Raw genomic sequence first — 21874 nt, 5'->3', positions numbered from 1 at the left:
GTCCCCCTTCTCCATAGCGCCAGCTACTAGCCTTACCAGCACCCTGCTCCTGGTAGAACCCCGTCAGTTCCCGAAGAACTGCTAGTTGTACTTTGAACCCCGGCCCACTACTATTCTGATCCTAGAAGATGAACCCCTGAAACCAACTGACCCTACCTTTATGCGTCTTTGACTTAAAAAACGCATAGGTATAAACATTTGCTTACCTGTGAATATTTCTATTGAAACTGTACTTACCTTTGAACAAGGTTCTTGAGTTTGAAATATATATAAAAAGATGTATTATGTTTCTAAATTGGTCTCGGATTTATTCTTTGAGTGTGTGTCAAATCAAACCAAATCAGGTAATTGTTAAGCGCGACTACTCACCCGTAAGGGTCTCAAGGCGCTGGAGGTGTGGGGGGGTCGCAGGTTCCAGACATTCAAGGAGGGGGTCTGTCGAAGAGCCAGGTTTTGAGGTTTCTTGCGAAGATGGGGAGCGATGTTATCTGTCTGAGGTGGAGCGGAAGGTCGTTCCAGGCACTGGCTGCGCGGAAGGAGAAGGAGCGGCTTCCCGATCTCGTCTTTCTGGTGCAGGGGACCACAGCGTAGGAGAGCTGGGCTGATCGTAGGGTCCTTGAGGTGCGTGGAATTTGAGTCGGCTGTTCAGGTATGCTGGTCCGGTGTCATGGAGGGCCTTGTGAGCGTAGGTTAGCATCTTGAAGGTGAATCTAGCTTCGATGGGGAGCCAGTGGAGGGTGCGCAGGTGCTGGGAGATGTGGCACTGGCTTCGCAGGTTGAGGACCAGTCTTGTGGCAGCATTTTGGATGTTCTGTAGCTTACGGGTGAGGTTTTTGTTTATTCCGGCATTGACGGTGTTTCTGTGTTCGAGGGGGATCTATTTGAAGGTCTTACGTAGGAGGCAGAGGGTGTGAAAGCAGGAGGACGAGAGAGTTGATCTGGCGGTCCATTTTGAGCTCTGAGTCCAGGATGATTTCCAGGTTGTGTGCGTGGTCTGTGGGGGTGTGCGGGCTTCCGAGGGCGAGGGGCCACCAGGGGTTGTTCCAGGCATCTGGTTTTGGGCCCATGATGAGTACTTCCGTTTTGTTTGTGTTTAGTTGAAGGCAGCTGTTTTTCATCCATTTGGCGACGGCTTCCATGCCTTCTTGAAAGTTGTGTCTGGCGGTGTTGGGTTCGTTGGATAGGGAGAGGATAAGTTGGGTGTTGTCTGCGTATGACACAATGTTTTTGTTTTTTTTAATTTTTTTATTGCAGATTCACAGTGATTCAGTGACAAACACTCAGATACTTCAACAAGAGCCTCTAATAGCGCATCTCACTATCAGCAGATGGATACACGGCCATTTCGCCCACACCCCGGAGGTTGGGCGGCAAGTTTTGGTAGAGTGCAGTTGGCGTATCCAATATACATTTCTGAGCATTCAAGGGGCATTCCGAGCCTCTGCATTTTTTTCTTTTGCTGACCCCCCCCAATGAACAGTAAAACACAGGTTATTTTCTTCCATCAGATTACATACAAAAACACTGCAGCAGCCACACTTTCCCACCCACTCCCCCCCCCCCGCCCGCGCCAGAGACGCACTTCATAGTTCCGAGCCACAAATCGCAGGTATCCTATGACAGTCCATTAGTACAGTAGCGATTGACACCCTCTCGGTGTCAGTGTCCCATTCATCCTGGTAACCCATCCCACGCCCATCAAGGGACGCCCACCCTCACAGCCCCTCAGCCAGCCCATGGTAGTGCCTCCACTTTGACCAAACTCTGTTGAATTTTTTGGGACATCCCCAGGCCTTATAAGTTACCCTTTCGGCTGCCATGTAGAGATCAAGCCCTCTTCTCCATTCCTCCAGGACTGGGGGGTCGGGCGCCCCCCAGCGCTTTGCAATGTCCCTTTTCGCCACTACCAGCGCTAGGACCAGAAATATAAGAAGGGGACGTGTTAGATCTACCTCATTGGTCATGCCCAATAGTGCTAGCTTGGGATCTGGTAGGATTGAGGCCCCTAGGACCCCCTCCAATTCTTTGAACACCTGAGTCCAATATGCTTGTATGACACTGCAAGACCATATCGTGTGGTAAAAATCCCCCACTCCTTGATGACATCTAAGGCAACTTGGGTCCTCCACTTTTCCCATTCTACATAGCCGCTGTCTGTCGTAGTAGGGTCTATGGAGTACATTGAACTGGATCAGTCGCAGTCGGGACTTAATTGCCACCACCCGGGGATGCATCAGTACTGTGTCCCAGTCCAGGTCCTCCATCTCGCCTACATCCGCCTCCCAGGTGGCCCTGAGCTTTGCCAGATCCCCCAGCATATGGTTAGTTAACGTTTTATATGTCAGGGAGACCGCCTTCCCCGACATCTGCTCTTGAAGGAGCCTCCCCTCAAGAGGTGCATACTCAGGGATATCTAAGAGTGCGATGTTTTGGGCCTTCCAGGCGTGTCGTAGTTGTATATATTTAAACTGTTGTGTGTCATGGAGTCCGAAGTCTGACTTAAGTGCCTGGAACGATTTGAGCTCCCCCTTGGCAATTGCATCCCCTATAGTAGAGATGCCAATGTCGTCCCACCTTTGGAAACCTCGCAGTTTGTGGAGTTCCGCCAACCACTGGCAATGCCACAATGGCGTCTGTCGCGTGGGCTTCTTATCCCACCCCATGCGACAGTTGGCCTTCGTCCACGCAGATATTGTTACGGCCGTTGCCGGGAGGAGGGAAGTCCTTCGAAAGGTTCCATAAACAAAGCATAGTAAGTTTTTGGGCGACATTTTCGCTCTTTCCAGAGCGTATGTCGGGTGGTCCGCCGGGGCATGAAGCCAGTCATTTATTGGCATTAGATGTTCTGCCCAGTAATAGGCCTCTAGGTTAGGAAGTGAGATCCCACCACTATAGTGATGCCTCTGGAGCGTGGACAGAGCCACCCTGGCATGCTTGCCTAGCCAGAGGAAGGATCGTAGGTCCGCATGGATCCTGTGAAAGACCGATGCCGGTATCGGATAATACTCATTTTGTAGAGCGTATAGGAATTTCGGTAATGTGACCATTTTAAACATGGCCGCCCTGCCTAGGAGTGTCAGCGGGAGCTGTCTCCACCGGTTCATATCTGCCACCGCGTTAAGTATGATCCGTTCTAAGTTCCTACCGAAGGAGAGAGTCTCACTCGCGGTAATATAGATCCCGAGGTATTGGAAGCCCTCGGAGGTTGTCAGTAGATCTTTTGGTAAACTCCCCCATCGATTGCGACCCCCAGGGTCGTAAAGTACTGATTTGTGCCAGTTTATTTTGTGTCCGGCTATCTTGCCATAGCTTTCTATTTCTCGGAAGAGCTCTGGGATCGAGGTGTCTGGCTCGGTTACATAGAGCAAGACACCGTCTGCGTACAGCGAAATTTTTTCAGGCATCGAGTCAGCGTCGCAGCGCATAAAACCACAAATGTCATTGTTTTGCCGGATCCTGGCGGCGAGCACCTCTATTGTGAGCGTGAACAAGAGGGGGGACCGGGGGCATCCCTGTCGAGTACCTCTCTGAATCTGGAACTCGCGCGATAGAGTCCCGTTCACCCGTACCCTGGCTCTCGGGGCAGTGTAGAGGAGCCGCACCCACTGGATGAAATTCGGCCCGAAACCGAACTTACATAAAACTGCAAAGAGGAAGGGCCAATGCACTGCATCGAACGCCTTTTCGGCGTCCAGGGAAAGGAACCAATGGGGGTCACTGCGGTCCCGTACTTCTTGTAGCCAGTTATGGGTTCTTCTGAGGTTCAATTTAGTAGCTCTATCTGGTAAAAAGCCTGATTGGTCCAGATGAACCAGACCTGTAATAACTGTTCTCAAGCGGGATGCCAAGATCGTGGCTAACAGTTTCACTTCCGTATTCAGTAGGGAGATGGGTCGGTATGAGGCGCAATCCTCTCGGGGTATGCCCTCTTTATATATTGGGACAATCGTGGCCCTAGCCAGGTCTGGGGGTAGCTCTCCCTCCCCAAAGGCACCGGTAAAGAGGCCTTTAAGGTGACGCGACAGTAGGTCCGCTGTTCGTTTAAAGAGCTCCGCCGGGAAGCCGTTAGGACCCGGGGTTTTACCTGGTCTCAATCTTGCAATGGCCTCGCTGATGTCATCTACCGTTATGTCTGCCTCTAGGGCGTCCATGGACTCGGGTGGCAGGGTCGGTAGGACTGTTGCACCTAAATACTGTAGCGCCTCCTCTTGAGTGGCAAGGTCACGAGCTGCATAGAATGCCTCAAAATGCGTGACGAAAGTTTCGGCTATCTCCGTATCAGTGTTGACAGTATCGCCACCGTTGGCTTTAATACTGTCAATCCACCTCGCCGCCCGTTCTTTCCTGCTGAGCCACGCCAGGAGCTTCCCCGACTTGTCCCCTACATCGTATAGCCTGTGAAGTGTGGCAAGGGACTGGGTCTTCGCTTCGTCAGTCACCAGTTCCCTATATAGTTTCTGAGTATCTAGAAGCCTTCTAAGGGTCTCGGCGTTTGCTTGGGCCAAATAGTCCCTTTCCCTCTCCAGGATATCCTGTTCCAGGGCGGCCACTTCAGCCTGGAGTCTCCGTCTTTCTTCACCCAACCTAGAATTTATACTGTCCCTAAGTACCAGCTTCAGGGCTTCCCACAGAGTAACACTGGATTCGACCGTACCCTCATTTTCTGCCAGATACACCTTAATGTCAGCCCGTATCCCTCAAAGTATGGTCGCGTTTTGTAAATCCCAGGCCGCCAGACGCCAAGATCCCGGGTGTCTACTCTGGTCCTGTCCTACCCTAACATACAATGGCGAGTGGTCCGATATGCCCCTGGCCCTGTATTCTGCAATATCATCTGCCCTCAGGTATTGGCGGGACATAAAAATATAGTCGAGTCGCGAGAACACCTTATGCGCCCCGGAGTAGTATGAGTATGCCTGTTGTGTCGGGTGAAGCCACCTCCAGATGTCTGTAAGTCCTATGGCAGACATCTGACTACAGAGTGTGGTCTGGTGCTCGCTTCTAGCCATGTCTCCAGATCTGTCGCGGCCGGTGGTCATGACATCATTAAAGTCCCCTCCCACCACTTATATCGTATCAGAGGTCTCTAATAGTATATGGTTAAGTGCTGTGAGTGTACGGGGCTGCAGTTTGGGCGGTGCATAGACCGAGACAAGCGTGTAAGTGCGTCTTTTCCAGGTGCCCTGCACTCCGACGTAGGTTCCTTGTGGGTCAAGCCAGGTGCGTGTGATGCAGAATGGGGAGGTCTTTTTAACGATGACTGCCACCCCTCTAGAGCCAGAGGTGTATCCTGCATGTGCTAAGACCCTGTGTCTCCCCCGAGCGATAAAGGCGCACAGAGTACCCTTGAGGTGTGTTTCTTGCAAGAAGGTAAAGTCTGGGTCCACCCTCTTAATGTAGGCATTCACCAGGCCTCTTTTGATTTTAGAACCCAGACCATTGACATTCCATGTCAGGATGCTCAATCTCCTATCTCCCCCTACTGGAGTGACTACGGTACCTGCCATTGGGGAACATGGTATCTGCATGCGGCCCGGCCCCGGCATGTGTAGGTGAAGCGTGAGTTCAGTGTGCGCTGCTGCATGAGTTCAGTGAAATCGTAACCCCCCCAACTTCCCTCCCCGGACCGTCGTCCGAACAAACATGAGAACTCCCTCTCCCCCCCCACTCCCCACCTCCCTCCCCTTCCAGTATTATCCTTAGATAGGACATAACTTTCCGCAGGAGTAGGCCTGTCGCCCACCCACAAACACCCTCCCTATCAAGCACCCAGGCAACAAAGAATCAAAGAACAATAAAACTTGTGAAACAAGGAAGCGTGTCAACTTGCGTGCTCTCCTCTCCGCTGTCTGGCTGCCATTCCCATGGCCCAAGCACACCACCGTTCAAAGAGCGTGTCATCGCGGGGATATCTGCGCTCCACTAAGTACATTCAATGGTCCATATCCCAGCAGTTCATGATTTGGAGTCTTGCGTCTCTGATTCAGGCACACTTAGTTGTCCAGAGAAGTCCTGCTCCATCACTCGGATCTCTTCCACCAGCGGGTGTGCGGATTGACTTCCTTCATCTACTTCCTCCTCTCCAGACGTGCGGCCTGCCAGTTCATCTTCATCTCCGTCCTCCGAGCGAGCATTCGATCGTAGTCCAGCAAATCGTGAGCCCGTCCCGGCAGTCCCAGTCGGCGAGGCCGAACGCCCTTTCCGCGAGGGTCCCATATCACGGCCGTGGTAGGGTGTCGTCTGGAGTTGCCTCCTTGACCTCCTCGAAAGTCTCAGCCTTTGTGCTTTCGGAAGTTCCCAGTGGGTTGCACTATGTAGGGATCTTTCGGACGTATCTCTGCTGACTCTTTCCCTGCTGTTTAGGATCGGGCGTTCCTCCAGCCATTGCCAAGCGTCCTCCGGGTGAGTGAAGAAAAGTGACTGGTCCTTATATATCACCTTGAGTTTTGCTGGGAAGAGGAGCATATATGTGATCTTTAAGTCTCTGAGTTTTGCCTTCACGGAGTCGAAGGCGTGGCGTTGTTTTTGTACCTCCTGACTTTAGTCGGGAAAGACCATGATATGAGCATTTTCCAGACGTATCTCACCCAGTTTCCTTGCCTCTCTCAGGATGAGGTCCCTGTCGGCGAAATTAAGAAAGCGTGCTATGACTGGTCGTGGTCTTGCTCCCTCCAGAGGTTTCGCCAGGAGGGCCCTATGTGCCCTCTCTATGATGAAGCAAGGGGAGAATTGCACCGTAGGGAAGGTCTCCGTAAGCCACGTGTGCAGGAAGGATACCATATCAGTTTTCTCAATTCCCTCTCTAAAGCCAACAAAGCGGAGGTTGTTCCATCGCGCTCTATTTTCAGCATCATCGACCTTCCATAGAAGTTGGCGGTGAGATGCCTGCAGTTCCGCCATGTCCTTGCGTAGGGTAGTGATCGAGTCTTCCGCCTCACCCATCCGCGTCTCTGCAGAGTTAACCCTGTCGGATAGGTTCCTAAAGTCCTGTCGCAGAAGTGTCACCTCCAAACATACTTCTCCTATTTTTACTTCCAGGGCAGCCCTGGACTCCTGGATATCCGTCCGTGACGCCTGGATGGCCTCCATCAGCAGCGCGGTGTCCGAGCGCGTACCAGACGTGTCGTTGGGGCCCACCGTGGCCGTGCGCGGGGCAGTGAAATTGTCCATGGTCCCCTGTTTGGGCACTTTCGGCGGGATATCTCTTTTCCCCATGGTTCGCTAGGTCAGGTCGTCGAATATCTTGGGCGGATCGCGAGGCACCCCACGTCCCGGGTTCCACTCGCAATCCGGAGGATGTTTCGCCGGTTCCGCGTCTACCCAAGGGTGTCAGGTGAAGGAGCCTCAGCTCGCTGTGCCCACTGAATGCGGGTCTCCTTCTCGTTTGTCCAGCCAGCCGGATCCTCGGCCGACGGCGGCAGGAAGGACTGACCGTCACCGCCGTCGTCAGTTGTTCACCTCCAGTGGTCCCTTGGATCACGGTGATAGGGCTCCGCATCCGGGCCAGGCAGGAGCAAGGGCAGGCGGTCACACGGTGGAGAACCACCTCACCACCAAGGGGGCTCTCATCCACGGGTTACTTTGGCGTGTGAAACAGGTCTTCATGGGTCAGTCGGATGTTACTGGGCACTCTCCCTCCGTGGGGACCTCGGAGTGGATTGACTTCATCGTCTTAAGTGGGTCTTCGGTGGTGAGGGCTGTCCAGTTGTCGATCGCTGGCTTCAGCGTGTCGGGGGTGGTTGGTGAGGGTTATGTGTTATGTTGTCTTTGTCGAAGTTGTCGTAGATGCTCTTGATTTTGTGGTGGAAAAAGGTGCTGAGTTTGTCGCAGAGGTCTTGTGAGTGAGGGATGTTGGTGGTCTTGCTGGTGGGTTGGGTGAACTCCTTGATGTTGAAGAGTTATTTGCTGTTGTGTGCATGAGTGGAGATTAGCTCTTCAATCTCTTTTTTCCTCGTTTTTCTGATGAGTTGGTGGTGCGCGTTGGAGGCGGCTCTGAAGTTAGTGTGGGCTTCTGTGGATTTGGAGTTCCTCCAGGCCTTTTCGAGGCGGCGGCAAGTGCATCTGGACTCTCAAAGTTTGGTGGTGAACCATCTAGCTTTCTTGGCGTGGGTGTTGTTGTTTTTCTTGCGGGTGGCTATGGTGTTGGCACTGTCGGACGCGGTGGCATGCGGGGGAGATGATGTCCGCGATGGATTTGGCAAAAAGTCAGGGGGTCGGTAGATGAGGGTTCCACGGAGGGTATAGGTAGGGCTGGCCAGTATCTTGAAGTGAAGGTGTTCCATCAGGTCTGTGGGCTCGTCGGGGAGTGTGCTCAGGCGGAGGGTGGATTTGTGGATGATGGCGATTCCTCCTCCAGGGCGGGTGGGGCGGTCCTTCCTGGAGATCTTGTATCTTTGGGGAATGGCGATGGCGATGTCCGGTCCCGAGGTGATGTTGGTCCAGGTTTCGGTAAAGAATGCTACGTCTGGGGTAGTGCTGTCGAGGAGCTGTCGAGGAGGTCCCAGATTTCGGTGGTGTGTTTGTGGAGGGATCGGACATTGAGGAGGATGCATTGCAGGGTCTTCGGTTCGGTTGTGTTCTTGCGGGCAGATTGCGCTGGGTCAGTGGTCTTGGCGGTGCTGCAGGTGTGCCGGCAGTGGTGACAGCTGAAGGGGCCGTGGGTGTCGGCTGTTGATGCTAGCTTACAGTTGTTGTTGTGGCCTGGGTTGAGAGCGTGAAGAGCCGCTGGGTCGTATCGTTGGCGGTGCAGAGATCCAGGGTTCCTGGTGCTAGTCGCAGTCGGGTCGCGGGCGGGCGCAGACGGGCTTGCCTTTGGCACCCTGGTGGCGTGGCCGCCATTAAGTAGGGGTCGGGGAGGGCTGGACAGGCGGGAGCTGGGAGGGGAGCTGGATTGGGCTGGTTGCTCCCCAACTGCTACTTAATGGCGGCCAATCCACCGGGGTGCCAAAGGCAAGCCCGTCTGCGCCCGTCCGCGACCCGACTGAGACCAGCAACAGGAACCCTGGATCTCTGCACCGCCAACGATACGACCCAGCAGCACGCCACGCTCTCAACCCAGGCCACAATAACTGCAAGCTAGCATCACCAGCTGACACCCACGGCCCCTTCAGCTGTCACCGCTGCCGGCACACCTGCAGCACCGCCAAGACCACTGGCCCAGCGCAATCTGGATCCCCCTGGATCTTTGCACCGCCAACGATACGACCCATCGACTATATAAATATATATATATATATATTTATATACACACACATACACACATATATATATATATACATATTATGTATACCGCAATAAAAAGTATAACGAAAAATCAAACTAAACTACTCTCTAAGACTACGGACTTGCAAACCATTAAGTCTACACCGCCATTAAGAGCTCTGGCTGCATCATACAACAACAGCCAAGTTGGACTTCAGGCACAACCTTATGTTAACTGTGCAATAGGGAAAGTTTGCCTAACCCAAATCTTGGCAGCAAGGGTGCTGGCATTACACATTAAACTCTTTACCCCAACTAGCCACTGCTTTCTAATATAGTTAAGTGTAGACTTTGCGGCTACAAATCGGAAACTTTTTTACAATTACTTTGCAGCTGCCTGACGTTGCTCGACTTCTGGCGATCTCTATTCAAGCCACTCTTTTTAACCCATGGTATAAGAACATTTAATCATGCAATGAACTGGACTTTTAGTACTATGGTGCCCCTCGAATTGGCAAGAATAGACAAATTATTTAAAGCTGTGCAGACCTCCTTAAAAAATCACAACAAAGTATTGAGATGATCATGAATCAATAACTTAGTTTTTGCACCATGGACATCAGGCATTGTAGAACTTGGTCACTTTGCAATTGAGTTTTAATACCTGTTAATCATTTACCACATTTTTGCGGTGGATTTTAAGCTATTTTTATTTCTCTTATAAAAAATTCAAATTGGTTTAATTATAACAAATTGCAGATAGTTAAATTATCTTAAATTTAACTAAAACCGCTTGTACTTATTGAGTTTTTAATTTTTGGGCACAATGCGTCAGTTATCCCACAGGGTCTCGCAAGGAACCATTATTTTCTTTTGTCTTTTTGTATTCTATGTCTTTTTTAAATGTCTTATATTGTCATGGTTTTAAGTCATCTATGCAATAAACTTTGTATTTATATATATATATATATATATATATATATATATAAAATATAAAAATCATGTACAGCTTTCCATGGCATTTTTTAAAAATGTATATGTATAATTGTTTATAGAATGCATTTTAGACCACAGTCACTTGTTTTATTTGAGTGCAGTTCTTCTGTTGCTGTCTTTTCTTCAAGTGACATGCCTGTCAAAGGAATGTGGAATACTGTAATATATGAATCTACGATTATTAATATAGAATGTGTGACTTTGAAATACTGTCATCTTAATTGAAATTTAAACCAATCAGTCCGTAGAAAAAGCGCACTTGCCTATGATATCTCTAATCGCCTTTATTCACTGTCCTACCTTTATTTTCTATTGATCTCATGCTTTTAACGCCAGTGCTTATTTACTTCATTTACCACTGACGTGATCTGACCTTGCTTGGAGGCGAAACGTTGCCTAACAGTGTGTGCCACCGAGAGCTTGCAGTCAGGGCCTCACTTTGGAAGGGATATCCTTGGCATGAGTGAGCATATACATGAGGATTGGGCTCAGGAAATGGAAAGGTGTCGGCCATATGAGAATCAAATGTCATTTCAAACGTGAAGAGTTCGTGAACTAAATATTTCTATGCACTTCATATCTAAACACCTCAGAATGATCCGTGACACAGACGCCCAGTAGCAGATAATTAAGCGTCTTCGTGTTTGGGACAACATTACTTCACAAGTATGTTGTCCTGCGGTATTGTGCCTTTTGTGTATGCTGATACATTGTGTATGCTGTAGCATGTCAGCTGGTGATTTCTTGCCAGGCTTGTACTTAATGACGTTAATACATTGTTTCCTTGCGTCCTCTCAGCTGCTGCAGCAGTTGAATGAGTGCTTGTTTCACGTGCACTAAAGCCCCAGAGGGTTAAGTGGGAGGGTTGTATAAGGCACCTTCCGATGACTCCCCCAAGGGGTGCTCGCTGCGCTCCGGAGCTGGGGGAGCAGCCGCGCGAGACCTGCACCTCCCCCTGAACATAAAAGAGCCGTGCTGCCGGGGCGCAGGGCTTCCCTTGAGTAATAATCAATGTCCCCGCGGCGGATTTATGTATTTTCGCCTCTGAAGCTTCCCCGGCCAGGTCTCGCCGGCCGCTTCCCCCTCCCCGGCGCTGCATTGGTTCCTCCTGATGATGCGCGTACTAACTGAGCTGCTCAACTTCCTTGTAGACGCCGGAGTGCCCGCGGGAGGAGAGACCGCAGCGCAGAGGCGGAGTGCAATGGGCAACGCGCAGAAAAAGTTTCCCGGCCGAGAAGAGGAGTCGCCGGCCAGGAGACCGAGGGAGGAGGCGGAGAGCGAAGGGAACAGCCGCCCGTCGCCGGGGAACAAAGGCAACCGGCCAAAGGAGGCTGACATTTCGAGGAACGCCGGCCCCGGGCGGACCGAGCCGAGGAGCGCCGCTCCAGGTGCGAACGGCCCCGCCAGCCGGCTGCCGCCCAGCGCGGCCACCCTCAAGAGCCAGGGCAATGAGCTCTTCCAGCACGGCCAGTTCGGAGAGGCGGTGGCCAAGTACTCGGAGGCCATCGACAGCCTGGAGAGCACCGGTGAGTATGCCTCTCCCTTCCCTTCCACATTGTGTTCTGACGGGACTGGCTGACTGACAGCAGGGTGCAGAACTCGCCCTCCTTGTCAGGAAATGACAGCGCGAATTCCTTCCCCGTGACTCAGTGTCTTAGAGAATGAGGTGTCGAGCAGAATGGTGGCATGTGTGTGTGCGCTGTGATCCAGCGGGCAGTGCCTCTGGGGGGCCCGGGGACTGAGGAAGCGCCGGTCCTCCAGGACTCTGCTTCATCAGCAGGCCGCCTCGCTGCAGTGATACTCGGAAAATGCACGCCGCGCTCGCGTCTGGTTACACCGGCTTGGCCAATTAATTTTAACGCAATGAATTATAAATCCTTTCAGGGGCGGCAATCCCGGAAGAGCTGAGCATCCTGTACTCCAATAGAGCGGCGTGCTACTTGAAGGATGGCAGCTGCGGGTCCTGCATTGACGACTGCACCAGGTAAGATACAGCGGGGCCCTCCCCAGTCTCCCTACCAGAGCTGCCTTTGGGACTTCCAACCCACAATCAACTCCGAGTATGTGCATGCCAGATTCATCAGATAAAGAATGCGAATTAAGGTGGTGATGATGCCAGAAATATGTTTAAGACTGTGGATGTGCCCTCGGGGCTGGTTTTTGGTGCCTCACTTGCCTGCCTGGCAACAGCAGTGCTGTGAAGATGCTTGCTGCATTCCTTTCAGTTAGGGTTCAGTCCTTGGGTTATCCTATCTGCAAGTGCTGCCAGGGTTTGCAGACAAGAAGGAATGCCAATAACCTCACATTTCGTTATTAAGCATTGGCATAATGTATATGAATGTATTCATAATATGAATTCATTTCTCAGCATCACATCAGCTTTCTCAGCATCACACCAATTTTGACTAAATTAGAGCATGTGCCTTTATGGGAGCCAGTCATGTTCTGTTACTAGCCTCAATGTCTATGTGGACACGCAGCACCCTGCCAGACACTTTTAGAAATACATCACGAGAATAGTGTGTGTATGTGTGTGCATTAGTTGCAAAAAAAGAGCGCAAATGTATATCATTTGGTACAGTTAATTGCTTACTTTGCAGATGCACATTTGACATTCGTTTTGAGTTTAATAGTAGCAGTATGCTGGACCTCACTTTTCCAGAAGAACATAGTTGCTCACTGATGACTAAATTGGCATGCATTGTCATTCAGGTATTCATTTTAAACTAAAACCATGTCATACCGCAATGTGGCATTCTTGTTTTGGGGAAATGTGTGTTGACAGCTTGGTGCAGTCGTTGTGTTTTTCTGTTTTTTAAGTGGGAAAACTAATCTGGTTAAAAAAAAAAGGGAGTAGTTTGTCGTGCGGCCAAGTTTTCTTAACGGGTTGAGCCTAGGCCTAAATCTTATCTTCTTGAAAATTAATTGACTGTTTATTGGCACAGTTATAGTGATGGACCTTATGTCATGGCACAGTAAACCGAAATTGGTGTTATGTCCAAGGACACAGGGTTTTTGCTTGTTGTTTTTTTCACTCCGAATGAGTTTCTCCTCGGTAGACTGCAAGAGCACACTCTTTGGTAGGTTGTATAACGTACATTTGTGTGGATTGCTCCTGTGTTGCTTCTGTGGCGCCCCTGTGGCAACTCAAACATTTATAATGTGCTCAATGAAAGCATGCACCACCAAGGGTAGATGTTTCACCTTTGGCCTCTTCCTATGATTCATACTAATTGATTAACAGTATGATACAGACCACATATATATATATGAGTTGCTCTTGTAGAGAAAGGCTGCTCAAGGATACTGTGGCAGCCTCAGAAGTAATTGAATATTAGCTTCCCTGTCTATAAAATCCAAGATTTAGAGCTAACACATTTGAACAGTTATGCTGTAAAATTCAGGGTGGCCCCAAAAAAAATTCCAGCATTTTCTTGGGAGTGCCTGGGGATCGTGTAAGAATACTCCAAACCCCAACCTAAGTATTTCCAACTATTTCCAGATGGTAGGTTGTAGGGATAAAGAACTTCTCCTGTACCGCCTTGCAGAGAGTTGACCAAAACAGTCCCTTGCACACGCCAACAGTATATATTATGTATCATTGACAACAATAAAAAAAAACACTTGTTCCTCTGTTGAAACAGTCACTTCAGTTTAATCTTGAGGTCCTTAGCCAACACATGTTTTGTCGCGCTTAAATGTTGTGCGCAGCGACTTCTTCAGGGCTCTAATCTCTTTGTATAGATCCCCCGTTCCGTTTGTATTTCCGACCCGGAATGGGTTCTAGTACTCCAGTGATATGTGGGTTGAATGCCCGGGTCGAGGCGCAACTCCAGTGACTGGCGAAACTTGTTCCACTGATTTAGTCCCCATCAGACCCAATGGTATGAGGATTAGATGGTCTGGAATAAACTCTATGGCCAAACAGAGGGAGGTCATAATTAGTTGTAAAATGGAGATCAGTTATTGTTTAAACAATGTTATTAACCCTGACCTCCTATTGTCACACTTTATTAAAACTAATACCATTATAGAAGGCATTTTTACCAAGACATCCCCCTCCAATAGAGCTATAAAGTGCGGTTGGTTTGACCGTGTTTAATCGCCCTACAGCAATTGAAGAAGGCATTACGCGCCAAACCCCGTGACAGCAACGGAATAAAGCAATTAAGGTTTACCTATAAAATGGCAATTTTTAATAGGAAAAAGGTTTTACAAAGTGAAACTTGGGATAAACTAAAGGAAGCAGCCGAGACTAAAAACTGTAAACTTTACTGGGAAACAATTAATAGCCCTTTTTAAAATACTGATGGTATTCCAGTATTAACCTCGTATGTTGCATGTAATGAATGGATCATTCATTTCACTAGTATTTTTAACCCAGACGGGACACCCTTAGTTGTATCAGCTACCGAGGCCTCACCCTGGATACCTCTACCCCTGGGAATAACCCTGGAGGAGGGTCATGAAGGACTCTTTAACAGCAAGGGGGGAAAAGCCCCGGGCCCAGATGGGGTCCCCATCGATCTATTAAAAGCAGAACCAAACCTGTGGGCTCCTATTCTGGTAAGGACTTTTAACTGTGCAGCAGAAGGTAATGTTCCCCCCTCCTGGGGCCAATCAGTAATCATTCCCTTATTTAAAAAAGGCAGTAAATCTGAGGCTTCCAATTATCGTCCTATTTCTTTGTTGGACGCCTCGGTAAAGGTCATGAGCAGAATTCTGCTCAAAAGGCTCGCAACTTGGGCAACAGATTCGAATATTTTAACTAAGGTGCAATATGGCTTTAGGAAAGGCATGGGCACTCTGGAGCAATGTGTAAATTTGGACCTCATTTTGAACAAATATACTGTAGTTAAAAAGGGCAACCTTTTCTTATGTTTTGCTGACCTGAGCAGCGCGTTTGATTTAGTTGATCACGCTATTCTTTGGGAGGTTTTGTTAGAGTCAGGGGCACCGAAGGAAATTGTTCATTTTTTGGCCAGGCTTTACGAGAAACTTTCCTGCAAGGTTCGCTACGGTACCCTAGGCGAATGTACTCCGTTCCTCAAAGTCTCAAGGGGAATTCGCCAAGGATGCGTATTAGCCCCCCTTTTATTTTCCCTTTTTATTAACTGTATTGATCGTAAACTGGCCGATATTCCAGCAGATGCCCCCCTGATAGGAGGTAAACCTGTCCCAATCTTATTATATGCGGATGACGCTGTTCTCCTATCCCGCACCCAGCTTGGGTTACAGCGACTAATTGATAGTTTTCTGCTGTTTATTCAAAATAGGAGGCTCCGTGTGAATAAGTCCAAGACCTATGTAATGTCGTGCGGGCGGGTTGTAAATAAACCGAAGCATAACTTCTATTTGGATAGCAACAAAATGACACATGTTAAATCTTTTTGTTATTTGGGAATCACATATAACTATGACGGGTCATGGTCTTCAGAGTTTGATAACATCAGACTGAAGATGCTGCGGACTACTAACAGTATATTCCGCTTTGCTTCTAAGCTTGGTTCAAGAAGCATCCCAGATATGATTAATATATATAACATTCGATGTGTTTCTTCAGCATTGTATGGGGCTGGCGTGTGGGGTCATACTGAAGGCCCTTCGCTTCAAAAAGATGAAAACAAGTTTTTAAAGAGACTGTTATGTGCCCCCCCTTCCGCCTGTGTACAATTAATCCATGATGAGGTAGGGATCGTGTATATCTCTGACTTAGCAGCCGTTCGGCCACTCTTATTGTGGCGTTCTATTTGGGCTAAGCCTGAGACACGATTCACTCAAGAAATTATTCTTGATTGTATAGGTCTGGATTACTCATCACGAATTCAGTGGTTGAAATACATCCATTTCTGGTATAAAACCTTATTTGATATTGATGTTCTTTTAGACCCTGAACTGGCAGTAGCAATCCCCAAAAAGGAGATCAAACAAACATTTATTAATTTTAAAAAGAATGAGCGAGATAAGGTGTATGGAAAGTTAGCCACTGTGAGGTTCTATAAGGAACTGAACTTATCTCCGGGGCTTCAAACCTATCTTGCAAATGTATCCCGTCCCTCCCACCAATTCGTGTTAACCCGAGTTAGATTGGGTATTGTACACCATCTTGTTGCTTTTCCAATTCAGAAAATTAGATCAGAAATGCCCTGCCCGTGCGACAACACCTCACGTCAGAGTTGTTGTCATTTTTTACTTTTCTGTAAATTTTATCACTTTTTAAGGGTAAAGTATCTTAAACCCATCTTTTTAAAACATAATATCAGATCTACAAAGAGTGCTCTAGTATTATTATCTTCTCTAGAGAATGTGGATATTTGTTTTTTTGTTGCTACCTTTATCCTGAAATGTACAGCTGCCAGGAAGAGCATAGTGTTGCCATAATCTTACATATTCCTGTCTGTACATCAATGTCCCTGTTTATGTTGTATTATGCCTATAGTATGTAAACGTCTGTTCGTTTTAATATTTTATTATTTTTCCCATGTCTGCCCGAGCCATATTAGATATTTAGCTCTAAAGTACAGCTGCCAGGAAATGCACTTGGTGCGATAAAAATATTTATTCCTGTCTGTACTTATATGACCCTCCTTTTTATAAGCTTTTTAGCTGTTTCACATTTTTAAATACATATTGTTGTCCAGTGTATGTCAACATAGGTACCCTTATGTGTTATTCCTGAGTACATTTTGAGTCATTTTTAGAATTATTTTACATGCAATGAATTGTTTTTAGCTGTTTTTGCTTGTATGATTTGTATTTTTCAAATCGAATAAAAGCTTATGACTTGAATGTATCATAGGTACATTTTTTCTTTCATGGGCTGTATCTGGTTTCCCTGTCTGGCTCATTATCCCTCCTCCTGTTTAAAGTAGGGCTATAGGTTAAAAAAACCCTGGCAATGTTAATATGACATCTTAATCTTCAGTCTTATGCTCTGGCAGACCCGCTGTAGTTTGTCGCACAAAAGACGTGTATCAGAAGTCTTTTGGCAAGTGTTCTAAATTACCGTATGTTGCTTGACAAGAGTGTTTGACTCTACAGTACATTTGGGGACCATCCAAAGTGGTATTCCTGCTAACCTGGGCGACAGTTGCCCCATGGCAAAGAAATAATACTACTGTTGATTGGTGGCAGCTGATCTCAGTAGTGGAGTCCAGGCCTTTTTTGCCTACATCTAGGTAGGGAGATTTCCCACTTGTTCTTCCTGGTAAAATGCTTGTATTTGCACATAAATGGGCCACCTCAAATCTCTAATTGTCTGTGTAGCATGTATGAATCTGTTTGGAAAACCTGTATGGTGGTCTGCCTGTGTACACCCCCCCCCCATTGATAACTATAAAACTACTATGGTTAAAGGATGCTCTATAGTGGGTAGACCCCTCCCCTGCTGACTTCTCCTTTCACTTCGCCTCATCCACGATAATGTTTGATGAAGCCATGTTTGATGAAGCCATGTGCATCTTTTTGGATTCCAGTCACCATCTTCCAGGAAGGAGAGAGCTTTTATTGTTACCTGGATTGAGTTCCAGTAGGCTAGTCTTTTCACCACACCAAACGCACAGAAATTACCAAAAGGCAAGGTTAGTCTAACACCTCTTAAGGTAAAAGTGGCTACATGACCCATTTCCACATCTTATGATGTGTGCAGAATAGCAGGGACTGCTTGAGTTCAATGCATAAAATCCAGGAGGACAGTTTAACCTGAAACTAGTTACCATGGACAGGAGGCGTCTTGAACACAAATGCTATTTGAGTTTATTGGTCCTCCCAAATGTTTGGTTTAGCTATAAATTTGACAGGTCACTTGGGTCCTGTGTTCTCCCTTTTCACTCTTGAAGCTCTGCATAACCATGTAGAGGAACTCGAGGACTAAAGATCGGAATCATGGCTGTCCACTGTTTACGGGTAAGGACTATACTCTAAGAACTGTGCATGCTGCTGAAGAACCCATGAGTTGGAGTGTGCAAGCGAGGAGGGGACCTGCCCTGGTCAGTGAGAGCCAGAGTTTAGAAACTTACCTTGAGAAAGTCAGAAGCGTGGAGCCTGTCGTGATTGGAAGGCTGTAATAGCTGCCCACTTTGGCAGGCATTCTCTTGCAAGTAGTGCTGCTGAAGTCGCGTGTTCTCTGTGGTGAAACACAGAGTTTGTGGCACTGATCACCGTGTGAGGCCTGTGAGCCTGCACCACGCATTTACCGTACATATTTCTTAAAGTGACATAGAGGAACTGACTAGGTCATTAAGCCTTAATCATTTCTTATTTCTTCAGCAACACGAGGAACCTATATCCTGCGTCTTCGCTTTAGCCTTTTCCCTTTCACTGTGAGTGACTGTTTGAGCTCTCCAAGAAGTCCCACAGCACTTCATTGAATTCCATGCCCTCCGAGATGGATTTCTTCTCCCCCCAACAACTGCAAGCCTCATACTTTGTTACCTCTTGCAACCACGATGGATTGAGAACTGCGGTCACCGTTTCTGGCTCCCGTAGAGCTGTATGGCGAAGATCTACAGAGACCGGAATCAGCTATGGAACTGTGCCATTAGATCGCCCTAAGAGCAGATTCTTATGCTTTGCTCTGAGGCTTTGTCCTGTCAAATGTAAACCAGTTCTAGACCCACCAAAGTGGCAGTATAACCAAGACTGTTTTAGATAATTAAATAATGCCCTATGAAATTCTTAAAGTTACAGAGCACTTTTTCTTAATGATTATTAACTCTCGTGTCTTTTACTTAAAAGACTAACACTGGGCATTCTAATTATTGTAAGCTATTTGTGTGGTGCCTGAGCTAGGCGTTCCTACCCCATACCATGGTTCAAGAGCAAGCCATAACGTTGCGACTTTGTCCCCTGCAAATCACTGCTTATAAAGGAGGTTCTTCGCCTTTCTGTTCGATAGCAGTAGTGTGTGGTGTTTGACTGTTCAGAATTGGCAGCAATACTGAGAACCAGATGGGCTGCCTGCACTTGAACTGCGCAAGCCCCTGCGTACTGGACTAAGAATATCTGTAAGTCATGTGCATGTCCGTGATATCTGCAGATCTTATTTGCCAGCAAGCAGTATGTGTGCCAGTGCGCCCATGTGGTGGTTGGATGCCGAACTTTAGCGGACCTGGTATGTGATGGTAGCGGACCAGTAAGACTTGTTGACTGCGGTTGGCCAGGAAGGATGTGAAGCACAGTACCTACCTCTCCAGCATAAGTTGCGAATTAACTGGGCTAAATTTTGAGGTAAATATGGTCAAATGCTGCTTAGAGGTCCTTGGTGTCTAAGGACAGTTTGCAGTTTACCCCCCAGTGGTTGGTAACCCTTCCCGGATGTTAAGCATGAGGCTTTGCCTCCCACGACAGAGATGAACACATGACTAGAAGCCGTCAGCAGATTGTTGTTCTGTAAATATGTACATAGTTGTGTGACTCATTGGCAAAAAGTTTGTTTTCATAGAAACAGAGTGCAGAAAACAGCCAGTGGGACGCGGCTCCCCAATTTTTTTGTATGCAATGGTACCTAATCATTGAAAGGGCGGTGGTTATTGGGATAGTCTTAGTCCAGGGCCAAAATACTCTTTAACTCCTTAAATAGAGTGACTGGCTTGTAATGCATTAGAGAGGACGCAGGCGGTAGCAACTACAACAGTATCCCTCGTATCACAACATTGCAAATGTGAGCGTGAGCACACACAAGGTTCTGTCTAGTGGTCTCAGCCTGCCTCTTCTGAAATATTATGTCGACATATTCCTTTCAATGAACGCGTGATAGCTACATGTAATTATCTTATTTCACAACTGCCCAGAGTAGGGGTTTACCGAACTCCGTACAAAGTTCATCTGAACATTAATAAACAGTATACTGTTCTGTGATTGCACCGGAAGAGGGATATTTTGCGGACCTGCTTCTGCTAGAGGCCAAGCATCCCTGTGTGGCATATGCACTGAAAACAAAGCACACAGGGAAAATATCGCGGAATAAATAACTGACTAGTGCATCTCTTTCAATGGGTTGAAAGTGTAGGATGCTCTCTGACGTCTCCTTGAAGACAGTAGTGATAGGAGAGATAAACACATTGTTACATTTTCTAAAAAAATAAAAAGTATTCCAAGAGAAGCGTAATAGAGAGTTTAAGATATTAGATGTTTTTTCGTAGAAGTTTATTTTATGCACAAATACTAGTTAATCTAAACGAAATATTAGAAAATAATTTCACTCAGAAATGTATTAAAAAAAAATGCAGAACTCGACTTTTTCTAATATTCTATTTTGGCTTTCGTTTGTGTATTAAAATAAAAATGATAAAAATTAGGCGATGCATGCTTTTTTGCTGTTTTTAGAAAATCCGTTTTTTGTTTTTGCAATTTATTTATTAAATAGCTATGCGATTCCAGGTGAATATTAAACCAATTACTAACTAGTCAACCAAATACACTAACTATACTGTGCATTCCCAGTGCAAAGCATAATGCCAGATACAATTTTTCAGCATTCTGGTCCTTTTTCTTCACCCACTTTTACGTGAGGGTTTTTTACAGTGCCTGTTGCAAACTGAAAAGTACTTTGGTGCTTGCATGCATTTAACTGTAGTGTGAGTTGCCAGGTAAGAAGCACTAGAAAAGAAAGTCATTAACAGCAGTGTTGATGTCATTATACTATTTGCCTATGCTCACAAACCTGTTTAATAGTAAGAGACCAAAGTTAAGACTCCAGTACTATTAAATCTTGGGCTTGCTGAAAATTCCAATACGGTCGAGGTAAGATAGGCTGGCTGAGCCACTTTTGATCGTGTGTTTCTGTAAAGGCCTATCTCTGTATTAGCAATTGAATGCTTTTAACTCGTGTTATGTATAGGACTGACTGAAATACAAGTTGTCGAGGCTTTCTGTTATTGCAGACAGCTTGTATTTGATTTGGTGGTGATAATGAGAAGTTCATTCTAAATGTGTGCTAAATATTGAAGCTACCCAGTGATCACACTCCATGAATTCATTGCTTAGTTATAAAGCTGTGTGAAAAGCAGACTGTCTCTTCTTTATATGCCTTAAAACCCCCAGGTATGTCAATTACTATCTGCCATCAGGGAGGATGGTGAGACAAAGCTTTTTGGTATAATACCATATGTGGCTGAAAGCTGCTTCAGAATGATTGTGCAGGACCACACTTTTGAAGCAGGAATCTGATTGATTGATAGTGGTTCAAGAATCACACTTATGAGTCTCGATCTGATGCGCTCTGCCTACGTGGCTGTCATCAAGACGCAACCTGTTAACACACAATTTGGGACTGTCCAGTTGTACGAACCGTATGGGAGGGGGCTGTAAAACATATCCAAGATGCACTGGGGAAGAGGCTCATCCTTACACCACGAATGGGCATTCTTAAGATGTCGGAACAGACTGACCTCACAGAAGTGGAACAACAACTAACCACACTGGGCTACACCTTGGTCAAGTGTGAGATTGCGAAACAGTGGGGAGTGGCAGATAGGCCTTCTCATCGAATGTGGGCAAAGGAATTTGACAAATGCATGATAGCTGAGAAGGAGGTATTTAAATCGAGGGGCTGTCCAAAGAAGTGGGACAAAAAAATGGGGCAAATGGAAAGTGTATCGAGGTGACCTGTGTTTCCCCATCGGTGGAAATGGAATTGCAACGCATTGGAGCGCGTTTTTCAGAAGTACCGTGACTG

At 47.3% G+C, this 21874-nt stretch overlaps 1 protein-coding gene across 1 annotated transcript in view; it reads left to right on the top strand.

Moving 5' to 3' along the window:
* SPAG1 (sperm associated antigen 1) overlaps window positions 1–21874 on the top strand; it is a 906455-nt gene that overhangs the window by 440555 nt on the left and 444026 nt on the right. Inside the window, exons 11-12 of the mRNA XM_078686952.1 lie at window positions 11349–11723; window positions 12082–12181. Coding sequence (XP_078543078.1) covers window positions 11349–11723; window positions 12082–12181 — 475 coding nt within the window. The remainder of the gene's footprint in view (window positions 1–11348; window positions 11724–12081; window positions 12182–21874) is intronic.

This window comes from Lissotriton helveticus, chromosome 4_1 (genome assembly GCF_964261635.1).
Source record: "Lissotriton helveticus chromosome 4_1, aLisHel1.1, whole genome shotgun sequence".
NCBI lineage: Eukaryota > Metazoa > Chordata > Amphibia > Caudata > Salamandridae > Lissotriton > Lissotriton helveticus.
Note: the sequence above shows the minus strand (reverse complement) of the source record. Positions and strands in the feature narration are given on the sequence as shown.